This window comes from Carassius carassius, chromosome 25, assembly GCF_963082965.1.
Source record: "Carassius carassius chromosome 25, fCarCar2.1, whole genome shotgun sequence".
NCBI lineage: Eukaryota > Metazoa > Chordata > Actinopteri > Cypriniformes > Cyprinidae > Carassius > Carassius carassius.
Genome location: NC_081779.1, coordinates 11,067,972 through 11,095,633, shown reverse-complemented (window position 1 = coordinate 11,095,633; position 27,662 = coordinate 11,067,972). Strand labels below are relative to the sequence as shown.

Sequence of the window (27,662 nt, the reverse complement as noted above, 5' to 3'; positions counted from 1 at the left end):
AAAAATTAAAATGCAGCGCAATTCAATTCAAGTTTATTTGTATAGCGCTTTTTACAATACAAATCGTTACAAAGCAACTTTACAGAAAATTATGTTTCTACAATATTTAGTAGTAGCTAGTAGTTTGTGCACGTTTGACAGGATTTTAGAAAAATAAAAATAATAATAATAATACAAGACGTAGTCAGCTAGATGATGAACTATCAATATTATTAATTAATAGTAATTATATGATGCAGTCACACATGTAGCAATAATTGTTAGTTCTGTTTGTTGATTCAAGGTTAGGATCATCTGGGGTCCTCTGAGGGTCAGCATCATCTCTTCTCAGGTGTTCTGGATCCAGACTGGAGCTTGTGTCCCGTGGCAAAACATAGAAACAAAATAGAGACATCATTAGCATAGCTGCTGATCCAACAAAGTAAAATTAGTTTAACCCAAGCTAAAGAATAAAAATGCAGATGCAACTACACTCACAATTTAAGAGATACATTATTCGAATGCTTGGCGAAAGAGATGCGTTTTTAATCTAGATTTAAATAGAGAGAGTGTGTCTGAACCCCGAACATTATCAGGAAGGCTATTCCAGAGTTTGGGAGCCAAATGTGAAAAAGCTCTACCTCCTTTAGTGGACTTTGCTATCCTAGGAACTACCAAAAGTCCAGCGTTTTGTGACCTTAGGGTGCGTGATGGATTGTAGCGTGGTAGAAGGCTAGTTAGGTATGCAGGAGCTGAACCATTTAGGGCCTTATAGGTAAGTAATGATAATTTGTAACTGATACGGAACTTAATAGGTAGCCAGTGCAGAGACTGTAAAATTGGGGTAATATGATCATATTTTCTTGACCTGGTAAGGACTCTAGCTGCTGCATTTTGGACTACCTGTAGCTTGTTTATTGACGAAGCAGGACAACCACCTAGAAGTGCATTACAATAGTCCAGTCTAGAGGTCATGAAAGCATGAACTAGCTTTTCTGCATCAGAAACAGATAACATGTTTCGTAGCTTGGCAATGTTTCTAAGATGGAAGAATGCAGTTTTTGTAACATTGGAAATATGATTTTCAAAAGACAAATTGCTGTCCAATATAACACCCAGATTTCTGACTGTAGAGGAAGTAACAGTACATCCGTCTAGTTGCAGATTGTAATCTACAAGATTCTGTGTGGTGTTTTTTGGTCCAATAATTAATATCTCTGTCTTATCCGAATTTAATTGGAGAAAATTATTTGTCATCCAATCTTTTACATTTTTAACACACTCTGTTAGCTTAGATAATTGGGAAGTTTCATCTGGTCTCGTTGAGATATATAGCTGAGTATCATCAGCATAACAGTGGAAGCTAATTCCGTATTTTCTAATAATATTACCAAGTGGCAACATGTATATTGAAAATAGAAGGGGACCTAGGACGGATTCTTGTGGCACTCCATATTTTACTGATGATAAATGAGATGACACCCCATTTAAGTAAACAAAATGGTAGCGATCGGACAGGTAGGATCTAAACCATCTTAGAGCCTGCCCTTGAATACCTGTATAGTTTTGTAATCGATCTATGAGTATGTCATGATCTATGGTGTCGAATGCAGCACTAAGATCAAGTAAGACTAGAAATGAGATGCAGCCTTGATCTGACGCAAGAAGTAGGTCATTTGTAATTTTAACAAGTGCAGTTTCTGTGCTATGGTGGGGCCTAAAACCTGACTGAAATTCTTCATACAGATCATTTTTATGCAGGAAGGTGCTCAATTGAGCAGACACAACTTTTTCTAAAGTTTTAGACATAAATGGAAGATTTGAAATAGGCCTATAATTTGCCAGTACACTAGGATCTAGTTTTGGTTTCTTAATAAGAGGCTTGATAACCGCCAGCTTGAATCGTTTTGGGACGTGACCTAAAGATAACGACGAGTTAATGATATTGAGAAGCGGTTCTTCGGCTACAGGTAACAGCTCTTTTAGTAATTTAGTGGGTACAGGATCTAATAAACATGTTGTTGGTTTAGAAACAGTGATAAGTTTATTTAGCTCTTCCTGTCCTATATTTGTAAAGCACTGCAGTTTACCTTTGGGTGCGATGGATGAAACTGAAGTGTTAGACGCTGTAGAATCTACATTCGCTATTGTATTTCTAATGTTATCTATTTTATCAGTGAAGAAATTCATAAAGTCATTACTATTTAACGTTGGTGGAATATTTGAATCAGGTGGCGTCTGGTTATTTGTTAATTTAGCCACTGTGCTAAATAAAAACCTTGGATTGTTTTGGTTATTTTCAATGAGTTTGTGGATATGCTCTGCCCTAGCAGTTTTCAGAGCCTGTCTATAGCTGGACATACTGTTTTTCCATGCAATTTTAAAAACGTCCAAGTTAGTTTTTCTCCATTTGCGTTCAAGACTACGAGTTACTTTCTTGAGAGAGTGAGTATTACTGTTATACCATGGCACAGTACGTTTTTTTCTCTAACCTTTTTCAATTTGATGGGGGCAACAGCTTCTAATGTATTAGAGAAAATAGTGCCCATGTTGTCAGTAATTTCGTCTAATTCATGTGTATTTTTGGGTACAAATAGCAGTTGAGATAGATCAGGCAGGTTATTTGCGAATCTGTCTTTGGTGGCTGGAACAATAGTTCTGCCCAGACGGTAACGCTGAGACATATAGTTAATATCAGTTATACGCAGCATGCACGATACAAGGAAATGGTCTGTAATATCATCACTTTGGGGTACAATATCTATAGCAGTAAGATCGATTCCATGCGATATAATTAGATCTAGTGTATGATTAAAACGATGAGTGGGCCCAGTGACATTTTGCTTGACTCCAAAGGAGTTTATTAGGTCAGTAAACGCAAGTCCTAATGTATCATTTGCATTATCAACGTGAATATTAAAATCTCCCATGATTAGCGCCTTATCAACTGTAACTAGAAGGTCTGAGAGGAAATCTGCAAATTCTTTTAGGAATTCTGTATACGGCCCTGGTGGTCTATACACAGTAGCCAGAGCAAGAGATACATTAGATTTCTTTTGCATGTCTGACAGTGTAACATTTAGCAGAAGTATTTCAAAAGAGTTAAACCTGTATCCTGTTTTCTGGGTAACATTGAGAATATCACTATATATTGTTGCAACACCTCCGCCACGACCAGTCTGACGGGGCTCATGCTTATAACAGTAGTTTGGTGGAGTAGACTCATTTAGACCAAAATTCATTTGGTTTTAGCCAGGTTTCAGTCAAGCAGAGTACATCAAAACTATTTTCTGTGATCATTTCATTTACAATAACTGCTTTGGGTGTGAGTGATCTAATATTTATGATCCCAAACTTTAAAAATTATTTTTGTTCATTTACTTTACATTTTTCTGGTTTAATTACGATAAGATTTTTTCTAGATCCTACATTATATTTTGACCTCACTATTCGGGGAACAGACACAGTCTTAATAGTTTTTACAGCACAAGTACTTTTATCATTTAAGCGGGTGGAACAAAACTCATCATAATAGTTATTAGAGAATTGTCTTACTAGTCACATGGAGCGAAGTGTCCTGGAGATGTTGTCAGAGAGCAGCTCCGCTCCGATTCTGCTGGGGTGTAATCCATCAGCGCGAAACAGCCTAGGACGCTCCCAGAAAAGATTCCAGTTATTAACAAATAGCAGTTTCTGTTCTTTACACCATGACAACAACCATTCATTTAAAGCAAAAAGTCCACTGAACCTTTCGTGTCCTCGTCGATACGTGGGCAGTGGTCCAGACACGACGATCGTCGCCGCGGGCGTCGTGCTGCGAACCGTCTCGGTCAGGCTGCTGAAGTCCCTCTTCAGCGTCTCCGTCTGCCGCAGCGTGGTGTCGTTAACCCCGGCCTGAAGCACGACCGCTCTGGGGCTCTCGTCGACCTTTAGGATCGCGGGTATCTGCGCAGAAACATCGAGAACACGAGCACCAGGCAAACAATGAGTGTGCACTTTACCTTCGGCTAACGTAGCACTTACGTGTCGGACGATGGAGTCTCCGATGATCACAGCGTCGCGTCCTGTCTCGCGGAGGGGAGCGAAGCGGTTCCGGATGGAGATGTCGAAGGCAGGAGGGGGAGAAGTCGTCGCCCGGGACCCGGCTCACCCGGTGTCTTTTATATGAATGTATCTTTTGAAAAGAAGAAAAGCTGTCTTCAGAAAAGCTTGTATGTCATTTTAATTTTGTCTTTCCTGTAATGCCTGATAAAGTAGCGTTTGTGGGCAGCGCTTATTTGATTACAGCCGTTACCGGGGAAACTGCTATATCTCCGCTCCAACAGCGCCTCCTGCTGGTAGATAATTAATTTGCAGTCGGTGGGAAACACTGGTGTCTGTCAGTAAACATAAATAAAAAGCATGCTTTAGAATTGTTTTGAAAAGGTGCTTAAGTTTTGAGTCATGTATTATAACTCTAAATTGGGCTAATACTACTATTACTGTCTTGTACCCTGCAATCATATGCTCAAACTCACTTTTATGAGATGAATGAAAAAAAAGAAGGAAATCGGCCAAACATATCGGCCATCGGCTGCCCTGATTTCTAAATATCAGCATCGGCCAGTGAAAAACCCATACCGGTCAACCTCTAATTAAGATTAAGGCCAAAGAGTATAATGTTTTCTAATCCTGACTCTTGTCCATGTTTTTTCAATTGTTCCATTGGTAGAGATAAGCGGCATTGACTTTGAGACTGTGAGAGGAGGGATTTGGGGGAAGATTGGGGGAAGAGCGCGAGAGGCTGAGATAGAGGATAAAAGTATGATACAATGAAAATAAAAGTGAAGAAAAATGGTGAGGTGTGTTAAGAAGATCTAAGTTATGAGACTGAATGTAATGGACATGTAGAGAAAGAATCTGTCCAGGCTTGACACCTTAAGGCCACCTTCTTTGTCTATCTTTAAATCCCACTTAAAGCGGCTCTATATCCAGTTTGAGTGATTTATGGGTGTTAGGTTAACCATAACTAAATTTTTTGTTTGGTTATTACTCTAAACGTCCATGCTTCCATGATGCTCAGATGTTGTCATGTGATTTGGATTTCTGGGTATCTTTTAGTGTGTTGTTGTGTTGGGTATTTCAGGTGGTTGCTACAGTAGGTGGTTACTTATTGACTCAGTAAGTAGAGGGCCCACAGCTAAATCTCTATAAATTTCTGTTCCCAAATATACTTGATTTTGCTGCTGATACCAGACCACTGAGGGTGATTGTTTATGACATTTGAAATTTTGAAAAAATAGCTTTTTGTGGTTTGATTAATGCAGTGGCCATATCAATGTCACTATAATCACTGTTGCAAAATGCACAGTTTTTGCTGGAAAAACAATGTCTGTTCCCTGTGCAACCTGAAGAGGTTTGTCACGGTGCAGGGTGCCGTCTCAGCTTCCCCTGTCCTGTCTGTTCGGTAGCTCGTGGTCTGGGCAATCAGCGCTGATCGTGGCGGGGTTGTGCAGATCACGAGCTGATTCTTCCCCACCTGTCGCTCGTTCCCCCACTCCCTTATATGTCTCTGCTTTTCTGTCTGTCGTCGTGAGTAGATTGTTTTGTCTTTGCCCATGTTTTGTATGGTTCCAAGTATCAGTCTCACCTTCTGTTTTCCCGTCAAAGTAGCCGTAGTTCGGAGATCCGGCAGAACGAGTGGTCCGCAGTGTGCCGTCAGCTCGGAGATCTCTGTGTGCACCAGAGCATTTTATTATTGTTTGTTATTTTGTGTTTTGTGACGAGAATAAAGATTCTCCTTTTTTTCTACTCTGCATCTGAGTCCTCTGTCTAGTACGCACCCTGACAAGGTTATTATAGCCCTTTAAACCCAATAGTTTAAATTGTCACAGGAGTGTGAAGGGAGTATGATAGGCAGGACCCTTAATATAGACCTTTCACTCCTTCATTTATGTGAATTTATTCCATTCGGAAGGGATTTTTTCATAAACTGGAATTAGCAGCATTGAGGCAGTGATCTGAATATGATGACATGAATTATTGATTCCTTGACAGCTGCTTGCAAATCTAGCCTGACATTTGGAAATAAGACGGCATTGAATTATAGCCCAAAAATAATGAAGGCCATTTGTGTCGAGACGAGAGAGGGAGTGCAAAGCAAATGTCTTTTTGGATTAATATTCATTAATACCCCCTTTTAGAGCGCCATTGAAACAATTCATTGCTCACGTTTACTGTGTTATATTCTTTATGATTTATTGATGCGTGTTCAAAAGAGCTGGGTGGTTATGAAGAGACCCCTCAGTGAAATCTGATTGCTCACACAAAACAAGATCATTGTCATAGAGTCAATGATTTCAGATTTTATTACCAGTAATGTTTTTTTCTTGCCTTGCAATCCCTCTTTTCTTTTCTTTTTTTTTTTGCATTAAACTTTTTCTTATGGAAATTCAGAATGGTCTTATTACCTGTGTTGTGTTCTCTCTTTAATTAATTGCTTCTGTTACTTTTATTCTCTTTTGTAAGTCACTCTGCATGAAAGTCCCTGTTAAATTAACAAATTTAAAAGATTTGTTGTTCTCCGTTAGACTATAAATGATGACTGATTTTAGATTATAAAATGAGGCATAAAATTAGGCAGAGAATGTCCTAAAAATGGCTAACTTTTTATGTGAGATACCTCCTACATCTAAAAGTGTAATTCTGAAAGCTTGATCCCACAGGCCTCCTTTCCCTATATATATTTGGCATTTAACTTTATGCTGGATTCTCTGCTAACTGGACCCCTGGTGTGACTTTTTGCTCGATCTGCATTATAGTTCCTTGTGGCACTATAGAGCTAATCATCTCATTGGTTTCTGTGAAGCAACCCTTGCTGATGCCACATTAGAAAAATTGATCCTTATGTAGCCAGCTGGTCTGTTGTGGAATTCGAAAAAAATGGGATCCCTGGGAATTTCCCTGTAATGTCATCAGATATGGGTTGTAATCTCATTCCCTTCAGTGCGTTTGGCTTTAGCTGCCTTCAGTTGGCTGTCTGTTTTTGCCACAGTCCTCACAGCAGTTGTAAAGTGCATTGCGGTTTAAAGTTAGGTTGTAAAGACAGCACCAAAAACAAAATGTGGCATAATTTTTTGTTAGTGCTGTTTGCAGGAATTAATCTGACAAGCCATGAGATTGGAGAGCTTCGCTTTCATACATTATAACAATGAGTTGTGCTTGCATTTTGGTTTGTATCCATGCGTGTGTTCTGTTCTATATGCATACTGTATATTTGGATCACTTTTTTTTTTTTTTTTTCTTCATTGTCTAGCTGATTTTCCTTGCCTCGCTGGAAAACAGGACCGTATTTCTGTGCTTATACTGGGTCATTTTGTGTATTTGCATCTCTGTGTCCATGTGCATATTCATTGTATGTTTTCCAGAGAATAGTTTTTATGACCTTGTCAGTGCGTGGAGGCAATGTTGGAGTGATTTGTTCCCCTTTTGTTTTCCCATTTTGTTTGGTTTGGATAAAAACATGTGCTAAATGCATAAATGTAAACAAATTATTGATCCAAAATTGGGGGATGGACTAATAGATGGGTGGAGTTGAGGGTAAGTGTGTAGCCTATAAATGTAGGCTAGGCATAATACTATAACATCTAGAGGTTAGTGATCTTAAAACTTGTTCAAGTCTCTTTAACGTCAGTTAATTCTTTTGGCAGCCATCTTAGCAATGAACTTGGGCAATATGGATGCAAGTAATAGAACCTTGTACATGGGTACAATGTACATTGCTTTGGTTTGAATATTGTTTGTTTGTTTGTTTTGTTTTGTGATTTTTGCTTTAGGTTTTGCTTTATCTTTGTTTTGTTTGGTTTTTGCAAGTAACAAAAAAATTGTACATATATTTTATTATATATAAAAAACATCTAGTTCTAAAAGGCTTTTTTCCATTGTATGCTTTTGCTTTGTGCTTTTTTTAGTAGTAAAATTAATAATCTTAGTCTTATCCTTTATTCTTGAACTACAAAGCCCCCTTTTTGAAGATTGGTCCAGCTTACAGGTGCATCTCAATAAATTAAAATGTCGTGGAAAAGTTCATTTATTTCAGTAATTCAACTCAAATTGTGAAACTTGTGTATTAAATAAATTCAGTGGTTCACTAGGTTACACAATCATGGAGAAGACTGCTGATCTGACAGTTGTCCAGAAGACAATCATTGACACCCTTCTCAAGGAGGGTAAGCCAAAAACATTCATTGCCAAAGAAGCTGGCTGTTCACACAGAGTGCTGTATCCAAGCATGTTAACAGAAAGTTGAGTGGAAGGAAAAAGTGTGGAAGAAAAAGATGCACAACAAACCAAGAGAACCGCAACCTTATGCGGATTGTCAAACAAAATCGATTCAAGAATTTTAGTGAACTTCACAAGGATCAAGGCATCAAGAGCCACCACACACAGACATGTCAAGGAATTTGGCTACAGTTGTCGTATTACTCTTGTTAAGCCACTCCTGAACCACAGACAATGTCAGAGGCATCTTACCTGGGCTAAGGAGAAGAAGAACTGGACTGTTGCCTAGTGGTCCAAAGTTCCTCTTTTCAGATGAAAGCAAATTTTGTATTTCATTCGGAAACCAAGGTCCTAGAGTCTGGAGGAAGGATGGAGAAGCTCATACCCCAAGTTGCTTGAAGTCCAGTGTTAAGTTTCCACAGTCTGTGATGATTTGGAGTGCAATGTCATCTGCTGGTGTTGGTCCAATGTGTTTTTTGAAAACTAAAGTCACTGCACCCGTTTACCAAGACATTTTGGAGCACTTCATGCTTCCTTCTGCAGACCAGCTTTTTGAAGATGCTGATTTCATTTTCCAGCAAGATTTGGCACCTGCCTGCACTGCCAAAAGCACCAAAAGTTGGTTAAATGACCATGGTGTTGGTGTGATTGACTGGCCAGTAAACTCACCAGACCTGAACCCCATAGAGAATCTATGGGTTATTGTCAAGAGGACAATTAGAAACAAGAGACTAAAAAAGGTAGATGAGCTGAAGGCCACTGTCAAAGAAACCTGAGCTTCCATACCACCTCAGCAGTGCCACAAACTGATCACCTCAATGCCACGCCAAATTTAGGTAGTCATTAAAGCAAAACGAGCCCCTACAAAGTACTTGAGTACATATATAGTAAATAAACACACTTTCTAGAAGGCCAAAAATTCCCTACAATTTTTTTGTTTTTTTTTTGTCTTATGAAGTATTCTAATTTGTTGAATTGGTGGGTTTTTGTTAAATGTGAGCCAAAATCAACACAATTAAAAGAACCAAAGACTTAAACTACATCAGTCTGTGTGCATTGAATTTATTTAATACACGAGTTTCACTATTTGAGTTGAATTACTGAAATAAATAAACTTTTCCACAACATTGTAATTTATTGATATGCACCTGTATGCTAGCTATTGTCTTTCTTAGTGAGACAATTGAGTCTACCATAAAGGTGCAGGGCTTTCTTTTCTTTCCTATAGCCCCCAAATTAATAATTATTGCGATTCATTGTTGCACAAGTGCTCTGTTCCCTCATAACAGTTACTTTACGAGCATGAGCTTCCATAATGTATTGCTTGTACAGGCAACAAATAGCCCCTTAATCATGTGTAATATATTAATTTCAAAATATTTTGTTCCTGGAGGCACAGTGGCATGTCCCCCCCCCCCCCCTTCAAGTAGCATATTATACTCCCAAGTTAATCTTTTATGTTGGCTAACAAGGTCTAAAGCCATGTACTCTTTTCTGGTCTCAGGTTGTACGTAATGGCATTTTTCAGGGTTGTATTTCATTCTGCCGCCAGAAGCTACAGTATTTGTTGTCTCAAGAGTCTGTAATGGATTCTTTGCTGTGTGTTCTCTTTTGCCAGCCTGTCCCCCAGGCACCTACAAGATGTCGTCACGGCAGCAAGAGTGTTTCTCGTGTCCAGCTAACAGTAAGGCTGAAGAAGAGGGCTCTGTGCTGTGTGTGTGCGAGGAGGACCACTTCAGAACTCCACTGGACCCTCCATCTGCACCCTGTACACGTAAGACTTCTCTGTGCGGTGAATGTGTTCATTGTGTGCATTGCATGTGTAGTTATTTGTGCACAAGTATTTATTTATGTGTCTTCTCATGTTTGTACAATCCAGTCCTGTTGTTTCCTGGTTTAATTTTGTTTACTGTGGGGTTTAGTGCTGCCAACGGGAATGTTTGTTTGTTGTGTGTACAGCTAAGTGATGTATACAGTATGGTATATACTATATATATATATATATAGTATATACTGTATGGTAACACTTTAGTTTATAGATTAGTTTAGTTTATAGACATTTTAGTTTATATGTTCCTGTGGCTCAGTGATAGAGCATTGTGTTAGCAGCACAAAAGGTTGTGGGTTCGATTCCCAGGGGAACACGTCAGGTTAATAAAATGAATAAAATAATAATAATAATGTATATTCTGAATGCACTGTAAGTCGCTTGTATGCTAAATGCATAAATGTAAATGTAGACCAGTTCTCACTAATAATCAGTTGCTTATTAGCATGCATATTACAAGGATATAAAAAGCATGTTGGCTCGTTATTAGTATTTATGAAGCACATATTAATGCCTTGTTCTGCATATTTTAAATCCCTTAATCCTACCCCATACCTTAACTTAAATGGAGAATTCACCCAAAAATGAACAATACCCCATGATTTACTTACCCTCAAGCAGTTCTTTCAGACGAATACAATCAGAGCTACAAAATCTTTTTTTTTTTTAACTTTATAAAGCGTATAGCGTAATTTACTATAGTGAAAAAGTGACGTGACATTCAGCCAAGTATGGTGACCCATACTCAGAATTTGTGCTCTGCATTTAACCCATCCAAAGTGCACACACACAGCAGTGAACACACACACACACACTGTGAACACACACCCGGAGCAGTGGGCAGCCATTTATGTTGCGGTGTCCGGGGAGCAGTTGGGGGTTCAGTGCCTTGCTCTGGTGACATGATATGGATTGCATTACTCTTCTATGTGTATTTTCTGTGCTGTTCTGTTTTGGTAATATGCCTGTGTGTGTGTTTGTATCCTAGTGTGTATGTGCTAACATAAGTGATGAAGCGCTGTTCTGTGTGTGTGGGTGTCCTGTCTTGTGGTGGATGGATCCTAACTGCAGCTGTTCCTCACTGCTCATGGCCACACGTGGACCCGTTGCATAAGCCTTTAGAGCCTTTAATAAAACAACGCTTCTTGCACACATCTAAATTATTCCATGCACACATACTCACGCTTGAGCATTTGAGTTACAGTTTCATTATCATTTGCTGCATTTATGAGGCAAGGGGCTTTTTTTTCAGAAGCCTAGATCTCAAATTAAAAATTAACAAATGCATGTACCAAAGAAAAAATCAGGCACTAAGAAATGCTGTGCAGCACCAGTTATGATGCTTTCGATTATACTGATTTATACCTTTTACTTGGTTCCCACAGTTCATTCAGATCAGTTCAAATTGCTGTGGTGGAATTTATTGGAAGTGGCATTTAGTTAAAAGAAAGATATCACAAGCAAACTTGCAAATATCAAATAAATTAGAATATAACATTCTATTCTATAATATAATATAATATAATATAATATAATATAATATAATATAATATAATATAATATAATATAATATAATGTTTTTATTTTATTACAATTGTATTGTATATTTTAATACAATAATTTTATTCATTTTTATTATTATTATATTTTTTATTTTTTATTTAGTTTATTAGTCTTATTTTATATTATTTTATTAATATCTATTAGTTTTTTTAGTAAGTTATGTAGTGAATAATATGAATTGAAATTGATTCGGATGAGTCTTTGTTTTTAAATAGAAAAAGTATAAATATACTGTGATTAATATAAAATGTAGTAATAATAATAATAATAATAATAATTACTAATTTATTTAGTCTTATAGTATTATAATATTACATTATTAGTCCTATTTCACTAGTTTTGCATATACAAGTAAACAATGGAAGGTTCTCTCATTGCAGCATATTAAGTCCATCTTTGCAGTGTGTATGTGTTTGTGTGTTTAAGGGCAGCGGGAGGCACCTGTAGTGCTCTTGGCCTGAGCTGATGATGGGCAGCTTAAAGCCGCGGTGACATTTAAATGGCTTCCTGCTGCTGACAGATTCTTGTCTGACAAACGGCATTAGAGTCACAGGGCTCCAGCCTTGACCCAGTCCTCCCAGAGTCAACAGAACAGTCTTGCGTTGCAGGACAGCAGCAATTAACACATCTGATCTCTCTCCTCCTCGCCCCTCTTTTATCACTCTCTTTCTCTATCTCTTAGAGACTGTCATTCATTCTGCCCACATTATTCACCATAAATAAGTTGCAGCTTCTGGGGAAGTAGTTGTGAATGGCATTGCAGCAAGCCATTCAGTTCTATACAGCTGCTTTAAGATCCTTGATCTTACCATGAAATCAAATGCCTTTTATAGGCAATCACAAAACCCATTTTAAAATCTGAAAAACACAGTTAGTGGTATTGCTGTCTATTGCTGTGTTGAATTGCTAAGGTTTCTAAGGCCAAATATTCATGATATTTAGCAATTGTTTGAATTTAGTTTCAATTTAAAATGTATATTTTAAAATATAAAATATCTAAAATATATATTTAAAAAATGATATATATATATATATATATATATATATATGGGCAGCCATTTACTGTATGCTGCAGCGCCTAGGGAGCAGTTGGGGGTTCAGTGCCTTGCTCAAACATTATACACCCAAGATTCAAACCTACAACCTCAGAGGTACAGAACCAGCGGCTTAACGGAGTCCACCACTCAGTCGATGCAGATTTGGTCAAACTACTGTACATGTCGGTACATTTACATGAAGGAGGTTTTCCTCTCCCTGTATTTGTATGAATGGACTTTTTGCTAGTGCATGAGAACTGTGTTCGTCTTTGCCAGTACCCTCAATACTCCATGATCTCTCTTTGACTGTCTTCCATTGCCTGTGTTCATTTCCTCTCAAGTGATTTTAAGCCTAAATCTCCATTAAGCTCTACCCAGTTGTAGCTTATTGGGTTAAATTATTAAAAAAGAATTACAGTTCATTGAGGGGTTATTATCATCATGTTAATTAGAGTATGTTCAGATGACATTTAATGCCTATGAAGTTTTTTTTTTTTTTTGTGGCAGTGGTATTGAACACTTTTTGTTTTAATCCAGCATTACGAGCTTCATTTGTATGTTTGTTTGTTTATTTATTTATATATCTCTTTTGGCACACAGGCCCTCCCTCTCCACCTCGTGATCTGGTCTACACCCTCAAACAGTCCACGCTTATTCTGGAGTGGGCCGCTCCGAATGACTCAGGTGGCCGAGGGGATCTCACCTACAGCATAGGCTGCCGGCGATGCGTCGGCCCCCCACGGGCCCCACAGATGCAGTGTGAACCCTGCGGAGCCAGCATGGGGTTCGTACCACAGCAGAGCAGCCTGACGGAGCGCACAGTCACCATCATGAACCTGCTGCCCAACACCAACTACTCCTTCAGCGTGGAGGCCCGAAACGGCGTCTCGGAGTTACTCCCCAACAAAAGGTTCTACACACAGGTCAACATATCCACCAGCCTCCCAGGTATGTTCTTCGTAAAAAAATTACACTAGTATTTACCTAGTGTCGTTCCCTGTTTTCCAAATAAAGCAAATAAAGTGCATCAGTGAGCCAAAGTTAACTTTTTTTTATCAGGATAAAACTTGTTTAGCAAGAAACAGTTGAGGAAAACACTGTAAAATAAATGTTAGTGCTGCTTTTGCACATTGCAGCTTTTGCATTTGTTGGTGTAATGTGGATGGTGAAGGCTGGTTTCATGTTTTTGTCTGTGAGTGGTGTCATGCTCATGTGGGTAGAGACAGTATTTGAGGACACTGTCCTCTCTCGGTAATACTGCAGCAGATGCTTTCACTCATCTCTATTTGATTTGAGTAAAATAGTCCCTTTTTGAGTCAAATGAGTTTGTGACAAAGCAGCTTATTCATCTTAGTGCTTCTCAGTTTCATCCTGGTGTCATTGATTTCTTTCCATACCATCTGGGATTAAAGACGTTCATGTCCTCTTTAATGAGATCAGAAACAGTGGTCAGTGGTTGTTTTATTTTGGATTAGTGGATTCATAATGGTACACATGCGTTTTATTAAAAAAATACACAAAACTTTTACCTTTTTTTCCATTAATTGAGATGGTCCTTTTATTGTGGCTTTGTGCTTAACAACAGAAACCACACAATTACAAATCCGCTATTAGTGGTTTATGTCCCTTTTAAAGTTGAAGACTAAATGATCTGCACATAAATGGATGTTATAATAATAGTAATAATAACTCTTGTTTTCATGACTATGAAAAGTTTTTTTTTTTTTTGTTTGTTTGTTTGTTTTTTTGTTTTTTTGGCCTTGACTTGGCCACTTGATTTAAAAAAAGTTTTTGCTAATGTTGCTTTTGTGTTTATTTTGTGGGCTCATAACAAAAATCACTGATATTAATGAATATTAATATCAACATAATCTCACTTGCATAATGTGATATTGTCTATTTTTAGAGTCAGACTATGTCAAAAACATGTCATTTTACTTCTAGAATGCACCTTGTTTTGTTTGTTTGTATCTGTGAATCGGGTTTTGCTTATATTGTGGGGATGACATTAAGCGTCCCCGTAAGGATAGTAAAACCTGAAATTACCTCCATCCAATGGTCCCCATGAGGTAAATGGCTTATTTACATAGTAAATAATGTCTCAATGCAGAAAGGTTTGTGTGAGGGTTTGTTTAGAAGCTAGAAAATATCTAGTACACAATGTACTATCAGCAAAAGTCAATGGCAGGTGCCCACCATACACAGGCTGTGTCTGCGTGTCGACCCATGAGCACCCACCCCATTTTTAGTGTGGACCAATTACAAAATTAAGTTGTATAAGAGCAGCATCTGGAGTCAAGCAGGGCTTAGTGAACAGCTGGTGAGGGTTTGTGTGACGGGTCAGTTCCATAGAGTTTGCCTGCGCGCAAACACACACACACACACACACAAACAAACAATGTTAACAGTATTATGTAAATGCCAGGTACACACTTCGGAAATCACTTGGAGTGTTAGACCCTCACCTATATCATCAAATGCTTCTACAGGACAATGTGCACTGATATTAACTCACTTTACACAACCCCCAGATTAACACAGACCCGCTGAGCTTCTCTCTCTCTCTCACACACACACACACACACACACATACATATATATATATATATATATACATACTGTGGAGAGCCACACAGACTCACACTCACATCACCGCTTACTCAGATCCTTCAATGATCCCAGAGTGCCGGAACACAAAGGCTGAAATAAGCAGCGCAGGAGCTGCATGTTTATTAATGGAGGAGATCTCTTTCATCAAGACTTCTACGCACTCCGATTTTGCTTTCCATTAAGAGTAAATTGCAGAGCGTTTATTTGGCACTCCACTCCTGCGCCTTTCATTATTTGATAGTCTTTCCAACACAATTGCTTTTTCTCTGCCAAAAATGACTCTTTCTTTGTCTCGCACACCTTTTCAGTAGTCTGTTTTCTCTCTTTCTTTCTCTCCTTTTCCCCTTCAGGCAGAGCCCAAATTAACTTTTTTCCACACCTGCCAAAGCAAGTGAATCGAGAACATTTGGCAGCCATGAACCTGTTTATACTGTATATATAAAAAAAAAATTCAGGACATATATAAGGATTTTTTTTAAGAACAAATAAATCATTACCTCTTTTTAAATGTGTAATAGATATAATGATTTATTATGTATTAATCAATTAATTGTTTAATTTGATTATTTATTATTTCATATTAATTTTCATTTGAATCACTTTACATGTGTGAGGGTTCGACTATCATTTACTGTGACACTGGAATTTTTTTCTGCTCACCAAAGGCAGTTTTTAAATTGCATTTGGCACTTGGTGGGTGTTAATTTTGGACCTGGGTCTCGGGTATAAATCATATTCCTCTGAAACATGCCATCCTTGTTTTTTTCTATTGTGCTTGAAGTTGTGTGGGTAGCCGTAACACAAATCTTTAATTTATATGTGTATTGCATATTCTAACTTCATTTTTCTCTCTTCTCCTATTCCGTTCTCAATAAACACACCATTAATCTCTCCCTAGCGCAGCACAGGCTCAAGGTTAACTAGAGCTCTCAGAGGAAGTGCTATTACTTTATTGTGATGTACAGTCTCAGAGGCAGCTGTGTTTTTGAGCTTTGTGATTAGAGTCGGGTGTGATTGCAGGCCAACACAAAGGAGTTTAACTGACTAGAGGCTGAGATCAGTGCTGCACATTTTGAATGTGCACGTTCTGTATTTATTGGCCGTTTGTTGAACTCTCCGTGGAAATGAAATATAAGCATTCTGATCATTCTGAGAGCAGTTTGGAGCAACCAAATCGGGTCACATGGCAGCCATCTCAGTAAAGCCCCCGGACAGATGTTTTCTGTGTAGGTGTTTCTATGGTACACAACTACTGCTCCTATGTACTTGAATAAGGAAAGACATTTTACTTCTCTTAAATATTTTCAAATAGCTGTTACATAGTTTAAAGCAATATTAACACATTTCATAAGTTTTAATGGATAGTCCACCCAAAAATGAAAATTCTGTCGCCGTTTATTTGTGTCGTTCCAAACCTGTGTGACTTTCTTCTTTTCTGTGGGATACAAAAGAAGGTATTTTGAAGTACATTGTTAACAAACCCAAAAGTTTCAGTTCCCAATGACCTCCACTGTATTTTCATAAAAGGTACAAATACATTTGAAAGAAATGGCAAGTAAAACATTTAAATGATCAGGAAATTTGAATTATAAAAACTTAAAACTTACTATACTAATATTTGTTGTATTTTCAACTTAAAAATATGTTGTTGTTTTTTTGCAGTGAATACTGTGAATGGTTCAGTTATATAATATGACTGATACTGTGGTATAATATTTTGGTCATGCTGCCCATCTCTACGTTGAGTTGTCAGTTTTGATTTTAGAAATCCCAAGTATGTATTACATTTTGGAGAACGTATAACGCAATAAGCTTAAATCAAACAGCTTCCCTTCTTACTATATGCGCAATAATCTGAATTTGGCAGAAGAAATCAGTGAGAAATGCATATGCAGCCATAAACAAACCCACAAAGGTTAACAAGTGTGTAAAAACTTTGTGTCTAATCACCTGTGGAGGAGATCCCAGACTGGAGGAGTTCCTGTCCCCCACGGGACCTTCTTCCCTGTGGCCTCTCAACAAAAGAAGCCAAGCAACCTCTACTTTCTAGCCGAACCTCCCATCAGGGTCTGCAGTGGGCCAATAAAGTCCAGCCCAAAGCCTCCTTGTCAAATACAGGGAAATCCATTTGGTCAGGGTTGCACTTCTCATGGACCTGTGGTCTTAAACCCTACACTGGCTATGAACCATGTGCTGTAAAGCTCCACAGACCTTCTCTGTAGCGTGGAGACACCACTGGGCCCTTATCCTGAGAGGAAGTTTAATAGTTCCCATTGGGAGGGCAAGAGGAGGGATTGGCTAACAGGTTTAGTTTAGGGTGGGGGTGAGAGTGTGCAAACTGGCTTATATGACAGCTTCAACATATAAGCTTAACCCTGAAGGTACAAGCAATAAAACTTCCAATAATCTTAATGGTACTAGTGATAGACTGATATATTGGACTGGACAGTTAATCCCCTGATTTGGCATTCTGAGACTCAAGATTATCCGATTAACAGAAGTGTGTATGTCACACTTTCTGCTGAAAGTCTTGTCGAAAGTTAACATGCATTTTCCAACATTGAATGAATTTTTTACTAAATCACTGTTACTGTTCTCGACAGGTTCACATACTGTAGATGTGAGCAGTATGTGAAATTAATGTGAAGTGACGTGTGGCCAAGTATGGTGACCCATATTCTGAACACACAAAAACACACACCGTGAACACACAGGCGGAGCAATGGGCAGCCATATTGCTGTGGCACCCGGGGAGCAGGGTTCAGTGCCTTGCTCAAGGGTCTGACCTCAGTCCTGTTGTTGAGGGTGGAACGGAGCGCTGATTATTCATTTTATGGACATTATGAAATTTTTTCATAAGGTCCATAAAATGTTATTAAATAAGCATGTTTTAATCTTGGATAATCCAGTGTATTAAACAGGTAATCGAATAGGATAAATTACTCATACACCATTTAATACAGAACATTTTATTTGAATTTATTTATGTCTATTTTTGTTTGATTGGAGCTAAACAAAATATAAATGTTCATGAATATATTTATTTATATTTATTTTCTAAATATAAATATTAGGGGTGCACGATATATATCGGCCGATGATTAATGCGCATTTCGGCATTAAAGCTGTTTCTCTAATCAGTGGTAAATTCCATCAGGTGCGTGATTTCACATAGAATGCTATTAAAGTTATAGCATATTTTTTTATATATATTATAAACATACAGTCACACCACCCAGGCCTTGGTGAGTTTGAAAGTTGATTTGTGCCACAGTACATGCTACAAATTCAGTATAACTAAAAATCTGTTGAGGCATTTTTTCCCCAAAATTAAATCAGTATGAATTTATAAACTAAAAAAAATCTGATGGCATTCCAACCCCTATGATTTGTAAAGGCTTTTTGTCAGCATGGATGAGAGACTTATTTTTTTGGTGTATTTTCTGTGGTAGATAAACAACTCCATCTGCTACATGAATGTGTAAGTGCTTCATTCCGAACAATCGCCCATGACACATAGTATTTTTGAAAAGTGCATCATACAACATTTAATACTGTGGATCTGAAACTTTGAGGGTAAATATATATTTTGAACCAGTCATGAATAAGACCCAAACAAAGAGTGGGCAGATTTGGGTCACATCTTCTCTCAGATCTTAGTTTGGACCGCTCTGCTTTGATAGATTGCAGCTCTTTTACACCAGAACACACTTTCCAGAGTTACTCAACAAAGCCCCAATGTTTTCATGAGTGTGTGCCAGAGGGAGACTGGCTGAGGGGAGGGGTCAACGTGGAGGGATTGACATTTCAGTATCTTCAGAGGATTTTGTTTGGCTGCTTTAGATGGCCGAGGCCTGTGGAGCTCTCTGGGGTCTGGCACCTCTGCGTGCCTCAGCAGAGGAAGAGTGGGGTGACAGGGATAAAAGGATGATATAGGGTGGGGGGCGCTTGTGTGTTATCCAAACAATGAAAGTCATTGACCCCAGAAACAGTTAAATATCTTGTTTTGTGTTTCACAAAAGAAAGAAAATCAAGTTTGTAACAACTTGAGTGATTAAATAATGATAGATGTTTTAGTGTTTTAAAGTGGTCATTAGCCCCGGATGATAATTGTTTCTCAGGGGGACACAAGTGATTTTCACTAAATACATATATATTTCTGAAAAGCTGGAAAGTATTTAAAAGAATAATTCTTCATAACTGCTCCACCACAGCGTCTGAAAGCAGAAAGAGAAGAAAAGCACATAAACATTCAAAATGGGTCTTTATTATGGCAGCAGCAGCAAAATAATTTAAAAATGTGTATTATTATAAACAGTTCTATATATCGCATATAATTATTTAACTACAGCTATACTATAGCGTGTCTATTTTACAATTATTTTAAAAAGGAGATTTAAATAATTAAATAATACATAGGAAATTATAAAATGTATGTGTTATAAATATGCTTGGAATAATAAGTAATTTTAAATACATTTTACACATTAATTGGTAAATTGTACAGTTTGTATATTAAAAGACATACTTTTATGAAAGTCTTTTACAGCAATAAAATAGTAACATTACAAAATTAATATAGTAACAGTTTAAAAAAAAGTTTTAACATTTTTAATTTAAAGTTTTAAGGTGCCACCTACATTCTGTTGTATTTTCAGATAATATAGTTGAATTAAGTTTGTGTTTCATATATTAGACATTAGTCTAACTTTTTTATATTTTTATTCCTGGTTGTTTTGAAGCACCTACTGCTTGACGCAACCTTCAAAAGAACTCAGCATTAGGAAGTTTATTTTAACCTGTTTACACTCTCAGAAAAAAGCACAAAGCTGTCACTGTCCCCTAAAGTAAAAACAAAGGCTAAAAGAAACATCTTATTAACCGTTTTTGTTACAAATTAGTACCTTTTAGTACTTAAAAGTACACATTAGTACTTTAAAAGTATATATTAGTACCTATAAGGACAAATTATTACCTTTTGAAAAGTTACTGCCCCAGTGATAGTTTTGTACCTTTCTTCTGAGATACCTGACCATTATAGTCTGACTTCAACAGACTGACCAATCAGTATCTCAAATGTTTGTTTCTCTCTCCCTCCTCCACATCCATCCTTCTGTCAAAATTGACATGCTCTCAGAACCTTAAATCTTCCAGCTCAATTCAGAGCACTTCCATGCATTTGCTCTGGAGTGTGCATTACCGCACCCTCTGTCTCTCTCCCTAACAAGGGAGCTGCTCTCTCGGTCTGCTCTAATCGGGGAAAATGAGAGAGCACAAGGCTCCAGCAGCTCTAAAAGAGGGCTCCAGCAGCTCTAAAAGAGATTGAGTCATCACCCTCCATTCGGCGCCACACTCATACAATTTGGCCCCCTTTGTCACAGAGTGCAAAGGATTTTAATTGGTTGCAGCGCAACATCTTTTTCTCTCCCTCCGCAAGGGCTTGATTTTACCGGTTTAGGTCTTTGTGGTAATCACAGATGTTTTTGTGAGCTTGTTATGTGGCATGCAAGGAGTTGGCTGTTGGATTGAGCACATACACATATGCGGCTAGACGTCCTTAGATCATCAGAGTGTTGCAAAGAGCTCTAAGAGTGACGAGCAGCTAAAATGAATCAGGCTCTCAAGGCAGAGGGAGGTGTACCAATGCATGAAAGGAGACAAAAAACCGGCTCTGAAATGCCCCTTTCCTCTTAGTCTCATTCTTGTAAGTGTTGAGATCTTTAGTACACTGAGTGTTAGAGCAGGGTAATGTATTTGCGATATACTGTAGTCATGATTTTGATGATGATATAAAATTAGGCAACATTGTGAATTAATGCGCACTTTATTTAGCCATAAAGTTTAAAGAGCATGTCATTAGATTTTAGTTTTTCCATCCTTCCTGGTCTGCGACTCATGAATATTACACTGTGTAGTAAAGTTTTATACTTGAGCTTCAGAGATGTTTAGTCAACTCATTTCGGTTCAGACATTTTGCTTTGAATATATTTCAAACTTGGATTCAGTTATTTGCTAGTCAACACACAGATAGTTCATGGAAGTCCTGGAATTGAATTTGACCACTATTGTTAAAACGTTTTGGGTCCGTAATTTAATTAATAATAACACTTTTATTCTGCAAGTACAAATAAAATTGATCAAAGGTGACAGTAAAGACATTTATAATGTTATGGAAGATTTCTATTTTGAAAAATGTTGTTCTTTGTAATTAATCTATATATTTATATATATATGGTTATTATTATATATTATGGTTTCCACAGAAATACAATGAGTAGTACTGTTTTCAAAATTGGCAATAGTCAAAACATTTCTTGACCAGCAAATCTGCATATAGGATTTGCTGGAGTAATGACTGCTGAAAATCAACGGAATATACAGGATTAAATTACAACGTAAAATATTTTAAAATAGAAAACATATTTAAAATCATAATAATATTTTACAATATCACTGTTTTACTTTGTTTTTTTTATGAACACAGTGCAGCCTTGGAAACCATAAGAGACTTCTTTCAAAACCATTTACAATACAAACCCAAACTTTTATATATATATATATATATATATATATATATATATATATATATATATATATATATATATATATATATATATATATATAGGTAAATATTTCTGTTTATTCAAATGTATTGTGAACTGTGTGGAAAATTGCCTTAATTGTTTTAATAAGATTTTTAAATTGTATTTGATGTTTAAAATGTTAATTTATTATTATTACCATTAAAATAGTCATGAATAAACACATTAAATATGCTAGGCTGTAGCGCCTGTTTGGTAAGTGACATTTCTTATGACTAAAATAAGTTTAATAGAAAACACATTAATATTAATATTTGTAAATCTTCAAAATCATCACAAAGCAAAAAAAAAAAAAAAAAAAACAGCCCAGCCCTTTTGTATATGTTTGTTTTGTGTGTCTGTTTAATACATAGCTCAGAATTGCAGTTTTTGACTGGTATTATGCATGCAGAATGTGTGTGGGAGCTGTTCGGGACGCTTTGTGTGTGTGTGTGTGTGTGTGTGTCTGTGTGTGAGTGTGTGCACTAGGGATGGGACGGTATGAAAATTTAATATCACGATTATAGTGACTAAAATTATCACGATTATTAATATTATCACGGTTTTGTTGAAACGAGATGAAAGTGTTCAAAAATAGTTGATGCTCACACTGAAAACATTTCAGCAAGTTTTATATTTAATAATCAACAAACAACTAATAAAACAAGCAACTCTATGCACTTAATTTAAAGAAAGATTAAATTCTGTGGCATTTCCTTCCTTACAATGAAAAGTGTAGAAGCATAGAAAAGCATAGAAAAGTCACTGACTTTCGCCATTCCTTCTCGAAAAAAAACAAAAAAAACATTGTGCGCTGCGCTTGCGTCAGACTGTTGCTGGCTGGACATGATTTAATAGTGAGTTATTAAAACCGCGATAATCAAACACGGTTTTAATGATAATTCATTTTTAAACGATATTACTAACCTTCAGCACATTTTATCACGGTTATCAATAAAACCGGTTATCGTCCCATCCCTAGTGTGCACGCATGTGCGTGTGCATTTCTTTTACTCTGAGCTTATTTTTTTCCCTTCACAATTCAGTCTAACTTTGCTGCACTTCACATGAACTCTTACAGCTTAGTGTATTGTCTGCCCTGTGCTGTCGGGTTGTTTTATGCTCTGTCTGTAACTTACAACATTGTTGCCGCTTTGTGTCTGGAAAATGAAGTTCCTTATATTTCTGTCAGCCACCTCTCACTGTGTTTTTCCCCTTTTTCTTTTACCTCTCCTTATTTCCTCTCTATTTTTAAGTTGGGAAAATAATAAGCTTCTAACATTGAATGTTTCTGCTTACATATTCAGGAGTATTTTTGTCTAGAATGTTTGGATGGAAAATAAATAAATACAAACAAACACACTTCCCCTTTAATTATTTACTTAGTGTTTACTTCTATCCTAGCATTGAATAATTAAATATTTAATTATTTCTGATAGTTTGATTTAGCCATATTGTAATAATTTACCAAGGGCGACAGAGCTTTTTCAGTTGCTGCCCCTCGCTTATGGAATCAGCTGCCACTGGATATTCGTCTTGCACCTTCTATTATCATTTTTAAAAAGAGGCTGAAAACATATCTTTTCTCCCAGGCGTTTTAATCTAATCTTAATCTTAGTACTTTGTTTTTTAGTATATTGTCTTGCATTTTGTTTTATCCTTATTTTATAATTATTTATTTTTTTTATTTTTTTTATACTCTGTTTAGCACTTTGGTCAGCTACGCTGTGTTTAAATGTGCTATATAAATAAAATTTACTTACTAATTTAGCATTTTTAGGATTATTTGCAGCCTTGTCAATGGATAATGTATTCTCTCTCTCTCTCTCTCTCTCTCTCTCTCTCTCTCTCTCTCTCTCTCTCTCTCTCTGGGCCCTATAATACACCCGGCGCAATGTGACGCAAGGCGCAGCGCAAGTGTGTTTGCTAGTTTCAGTCCGGCGCCATTCACATTTTCCCATCCAGCGCCACGTCGTTTAATTGGCAAATGCATTTGCGTTCATTTGTGAGCCCATGCGCGTGCTGGTCTAAAAAAGAGGTGTGTTCAGGCACATTGCTGGCGAAATTCTATTTTAAGGAGCTGAAAATAGACTGTGCCATAGACCAACTCAAACCTGGTCTAAAGTCTGGTGCAATGTTTTTTCTTTATTTAAAGAGCGTTTATGCTGCTTATTAAACACAGGAACGCACAGCAGCACACAAACATGCCAAATATTCAAAATTAAAGGATTGAAATGCATAAGAATTTTTTGTAGGCTAATTAAATATAATATATATAAATAAATATATATATATATATATAAATGCCTACATGCCACAATGGATAGTCATCGCATGTATCAGAATTAGACTATCTATTTGCTCGCACACGAGCAGCTCCATTTCATCTCGGAGACGCCGCCGTGTAAATAGCAAATCCGTCATGGCACGAGCGCATCTGTCTCTTAAAGGGAATGGAAGATGAGACTCTGATTGGTTTATTGCACGTTACGCCCAAAAAACACCCATTACTCATTTAGAGAATAGGAACAACCCGTTAAGACCAGGCGCGCCAACCGTTTTTCCGTCATTAAAATAGCAAAAGTGGATTTGGACACGCCCTGAGTGCACCTGCGCCGTGCGCTTTACACTTTGCATTTAGATCGTTAAAATAGGGCCCTCTTTCTCTCTCTCTCAATATATATATATATATAGATATAGATATATATACATATATGCTATATATATAAATGTTGAATTAAAAGTATGGTTAAGTATAATCAACAATATTTTAATTGCTGAACATATTTAATTCAAAGTGTTCACTTTTGTGCTATGTTGATGACGAATTTCAATCCTCATCCTCATAGAGCCCTGCGATGGATGTGTGTAAACAGTGTAATACACACACACACTTTCACCATAACTGCAAGGTTAACTCTAACTTGGAGACATCTCATGCTCTGCGAGACTGCAGTGATATAGCAGTAGCACATGTGTGTATGTTTGTGTGTTATCATGCATGACTTGACTGTTTGGTCTCGTTCTCCACTGCCATAGGTGATCACATTTCACCCTACCAGAGTATTGCAACCCTGCATCTCTTCCTTTTTTTCCTCGCTGTGTTTCTCTCTATCATTTTCTCTCAACATTGTATCACTGCCAGTTGGCAGAAAACATCGCTGTAATGGCTATGAAAGAAAATACTCAGAATCTTTTTCTTTGTTATTTGCACCCAATCTACTCTTTTCACACACAGCAGTCCTTTAAGTGGATGTACTGCAAGTATTTAACAAAAGCTCGATTAGCCGGAAGTAGTCCCTGCAGCGGTGCGAGTCAAAGACTGCAGAGCCAATAGAAGGAACTCTCCAGACAATAATGACATGACTGAGGATGAGAGATACTTGCACACTTATTCACAGGAAGATGTCCTGAGGGAGTAACGTGTGCCTGCCTGCACGCTCTGATAGTGCACTGCTCCGTGCCAAACGGAGTTTCTAAAACGCCCCTGCTGAAAGAATCTGTGGCTCTGCCATTGGAAAAAAAAGCCATGTTGACTTTGCCTATAGTTCTATACCAACTGCTCAAGAAATCCAGTATCTTTTTTTACATTTCTAGTTTTTATTTAAAATATATATATATAATAAATTTTTAAATATTTCTGTTTATCTTTAATTCATTTTTATTTCACAACCAACAATTTTGTTTTTAACATAAGTGCAAAGAAAAAAAATCACTTATACATTTAATATATTTAATTATATGTATTTAATAATTGTTTTGCATTTAGGATACATAAAATGCTAGTTTTTAAAAGCATAAATCTTAGCAAAGCAAATGAATCCGCTAAAATAATCCAGAAATGTTTAAAATATAATTTCCTTAAATGGTGATGATTTTATACAGTACAGGCCAAAAGTTTGGACACACCTTCTCATTCAAAGAGTTTTCTTTATTTTCATGACCATGAAAATTGTAGAGTCACACTGAAGGCATCAAGGGCTATTTGACCAAGAAGGAGAGTGATGGGGTGCTGCGCCAGATGACCTGGCCTCCACAGTCACCGACCTGAACCCAATCGAGATGGTTTAGAGGTGAGCTGGACCGCAGACTGAAGGCAAAAGGGCCAACAAGTGCTAAGCATCTCTCGAGGAACTCCTTCAATACTGTTGGAAGAACATTTCAGGTGACTACCTCTTGAAGCTCATCAAGAGAATGCCAAGAGGCTAAGGCAAAGGCTACTTTGAAGAACCTAGAATATGACATATTTTCAGTTGTTTCACACTTTTTTATGTATATAATTCCATATATAATTCCACATGTGTTAATTCACAATTGTAATGCCTTCAGTGTATATCTACAATTTTCATAGTCATGAAAATAAAGAAAAGTCTTTGAATGAGAAGGTGTGTCCAAACTTTTGGTCTGTACTGTATATTTTTAGTACTTCAACTTAATTTTTTCATGGCTATAGTTGCCAAGACAATGCTTTATTTAATATTTGTTTTATTTCTGCTTTATTTTAGTTAGCAAAAACAACATTTAATAGACTTTTAGTTTAGTTAACAGTAACAGCACTGTGGGAAATGAGAATCAGTGTTTAAAATGTTATGTGCACGTTTACCTAATAGAGTGTTTGTGTGTGCTGTGAATGCATATGTATGAGTGTTTATGTGTAATGGAAAGGGTCACATGTAGTATAACACCCTAACCAGTCTTACAGAGGCCAGTTCAAGAGTGCTGTCCGATTCAGAACTTTGTAACCTTCAGTTTGGCTCCTGCAGTGATGGAGTTACATTCAAAGCAATTCATCTCCTTTCTCATTTCCTCCCACTTGGATGGGGTCAGGCTGCCAGTAATCAGTGTCTCCAAGTGAATTTTTGTTGGAGTGGGAGGCAGAGCAGCAGTTTTGAGCTCTTTATACATTATTCATCATGGCACATAAGAAACAACATCCTGGAGTAAAATTGGAGAAAAGCTTCTCTTACACCCAGTACAACCCACAAACTGTTATGCTGTACCTCTCATCCCTCTTTAGATTCTAAAACAATTTATTAGCTTGTTTTTTTCCAACACATAACTCTCTGTGGAGTCCAGAATTGTGAGACCACATTAAAAATCTGGAAAATTTTAGGATATTTCTAGGTCATCAGTAAAATAATTTGACCTAGTGAACTCCAGAAAGCATCGTGTGATCTCACTTGAAGATCAAATTCTCCAGCATTTGTCCAAATGTACATCAGTTTTTACAAAAACATGTCAAGTTCATGTAGTTCAAGTTGTACGGCCATTAGAGCAGGGTTCCCATAGTCCTAAAAAACAAGGATAATCGGACAATGTAAAAAGTGGGATTTCGTTCCTGGAAATGTAATATTTTTATTAATTAACATACATAATAATTGTATGCATAATAATTTTATTAATGTTGTTGTTTGCCTATAAAATTATTATTCTTAAATATATTTAAAAAAATTAACAAGCTATTGTGCATTCAAATTCTAGAAAAAATAAAAACCTAAATAATCAGGGTTTTTTTAAGGGTTTGATTTCTTTCCTAAATCTGCAGTATTTAGTGTACTCCATTCATATTTTCTGTGACTACCCAGGCTTTTCTGTGGCCTGTGTGTTACCACATACACATTGAACTGTTCTAGTTATGTGTGTAATCGGAGTTCATGTTTGGTTTTTCTCATTTCTTTTCTTCTCTACACTACACCTGTCTATAAACTGGCATAAAGGCCAAAAATAGAATGAAGGAGAGGTCACACATCTGGTCAGGATTGATGAATTGAATTGTCCTTAAACAGTGTAGTCATTAAGCTGTCA

At 37.1% G+C, this 27,662-nt stretch overlaps 1 protein-coding gene across 2 annotated transcripts in view; it reads left to right on the top strand.

Annotated features, from left to right (window-relative positions):
* Positions 1-27,662, top strand: part of LOC132104177 (ephrin type-A receptor 7-like) — a 147,163-nt gene that overhangs the window by 90,135 nt on the left and 29,366 nt on the right. For both annotated transcript variants that reach the window (XM_059509449.1, XM_059509448.1), the window contains exons 4-5: positions 9,857-10,012; positions 13,267-13,614. In XM_059509449.1, coding sequence (XP_059365432.1) covers positions 9,857-10,012; positions 13,267-13,614 — 504 coding nt within the window. The remainder of the gene's footprint in view (positions 1-9,856; positions 10,013-13,266; positions 13,615-27,662) is intronic.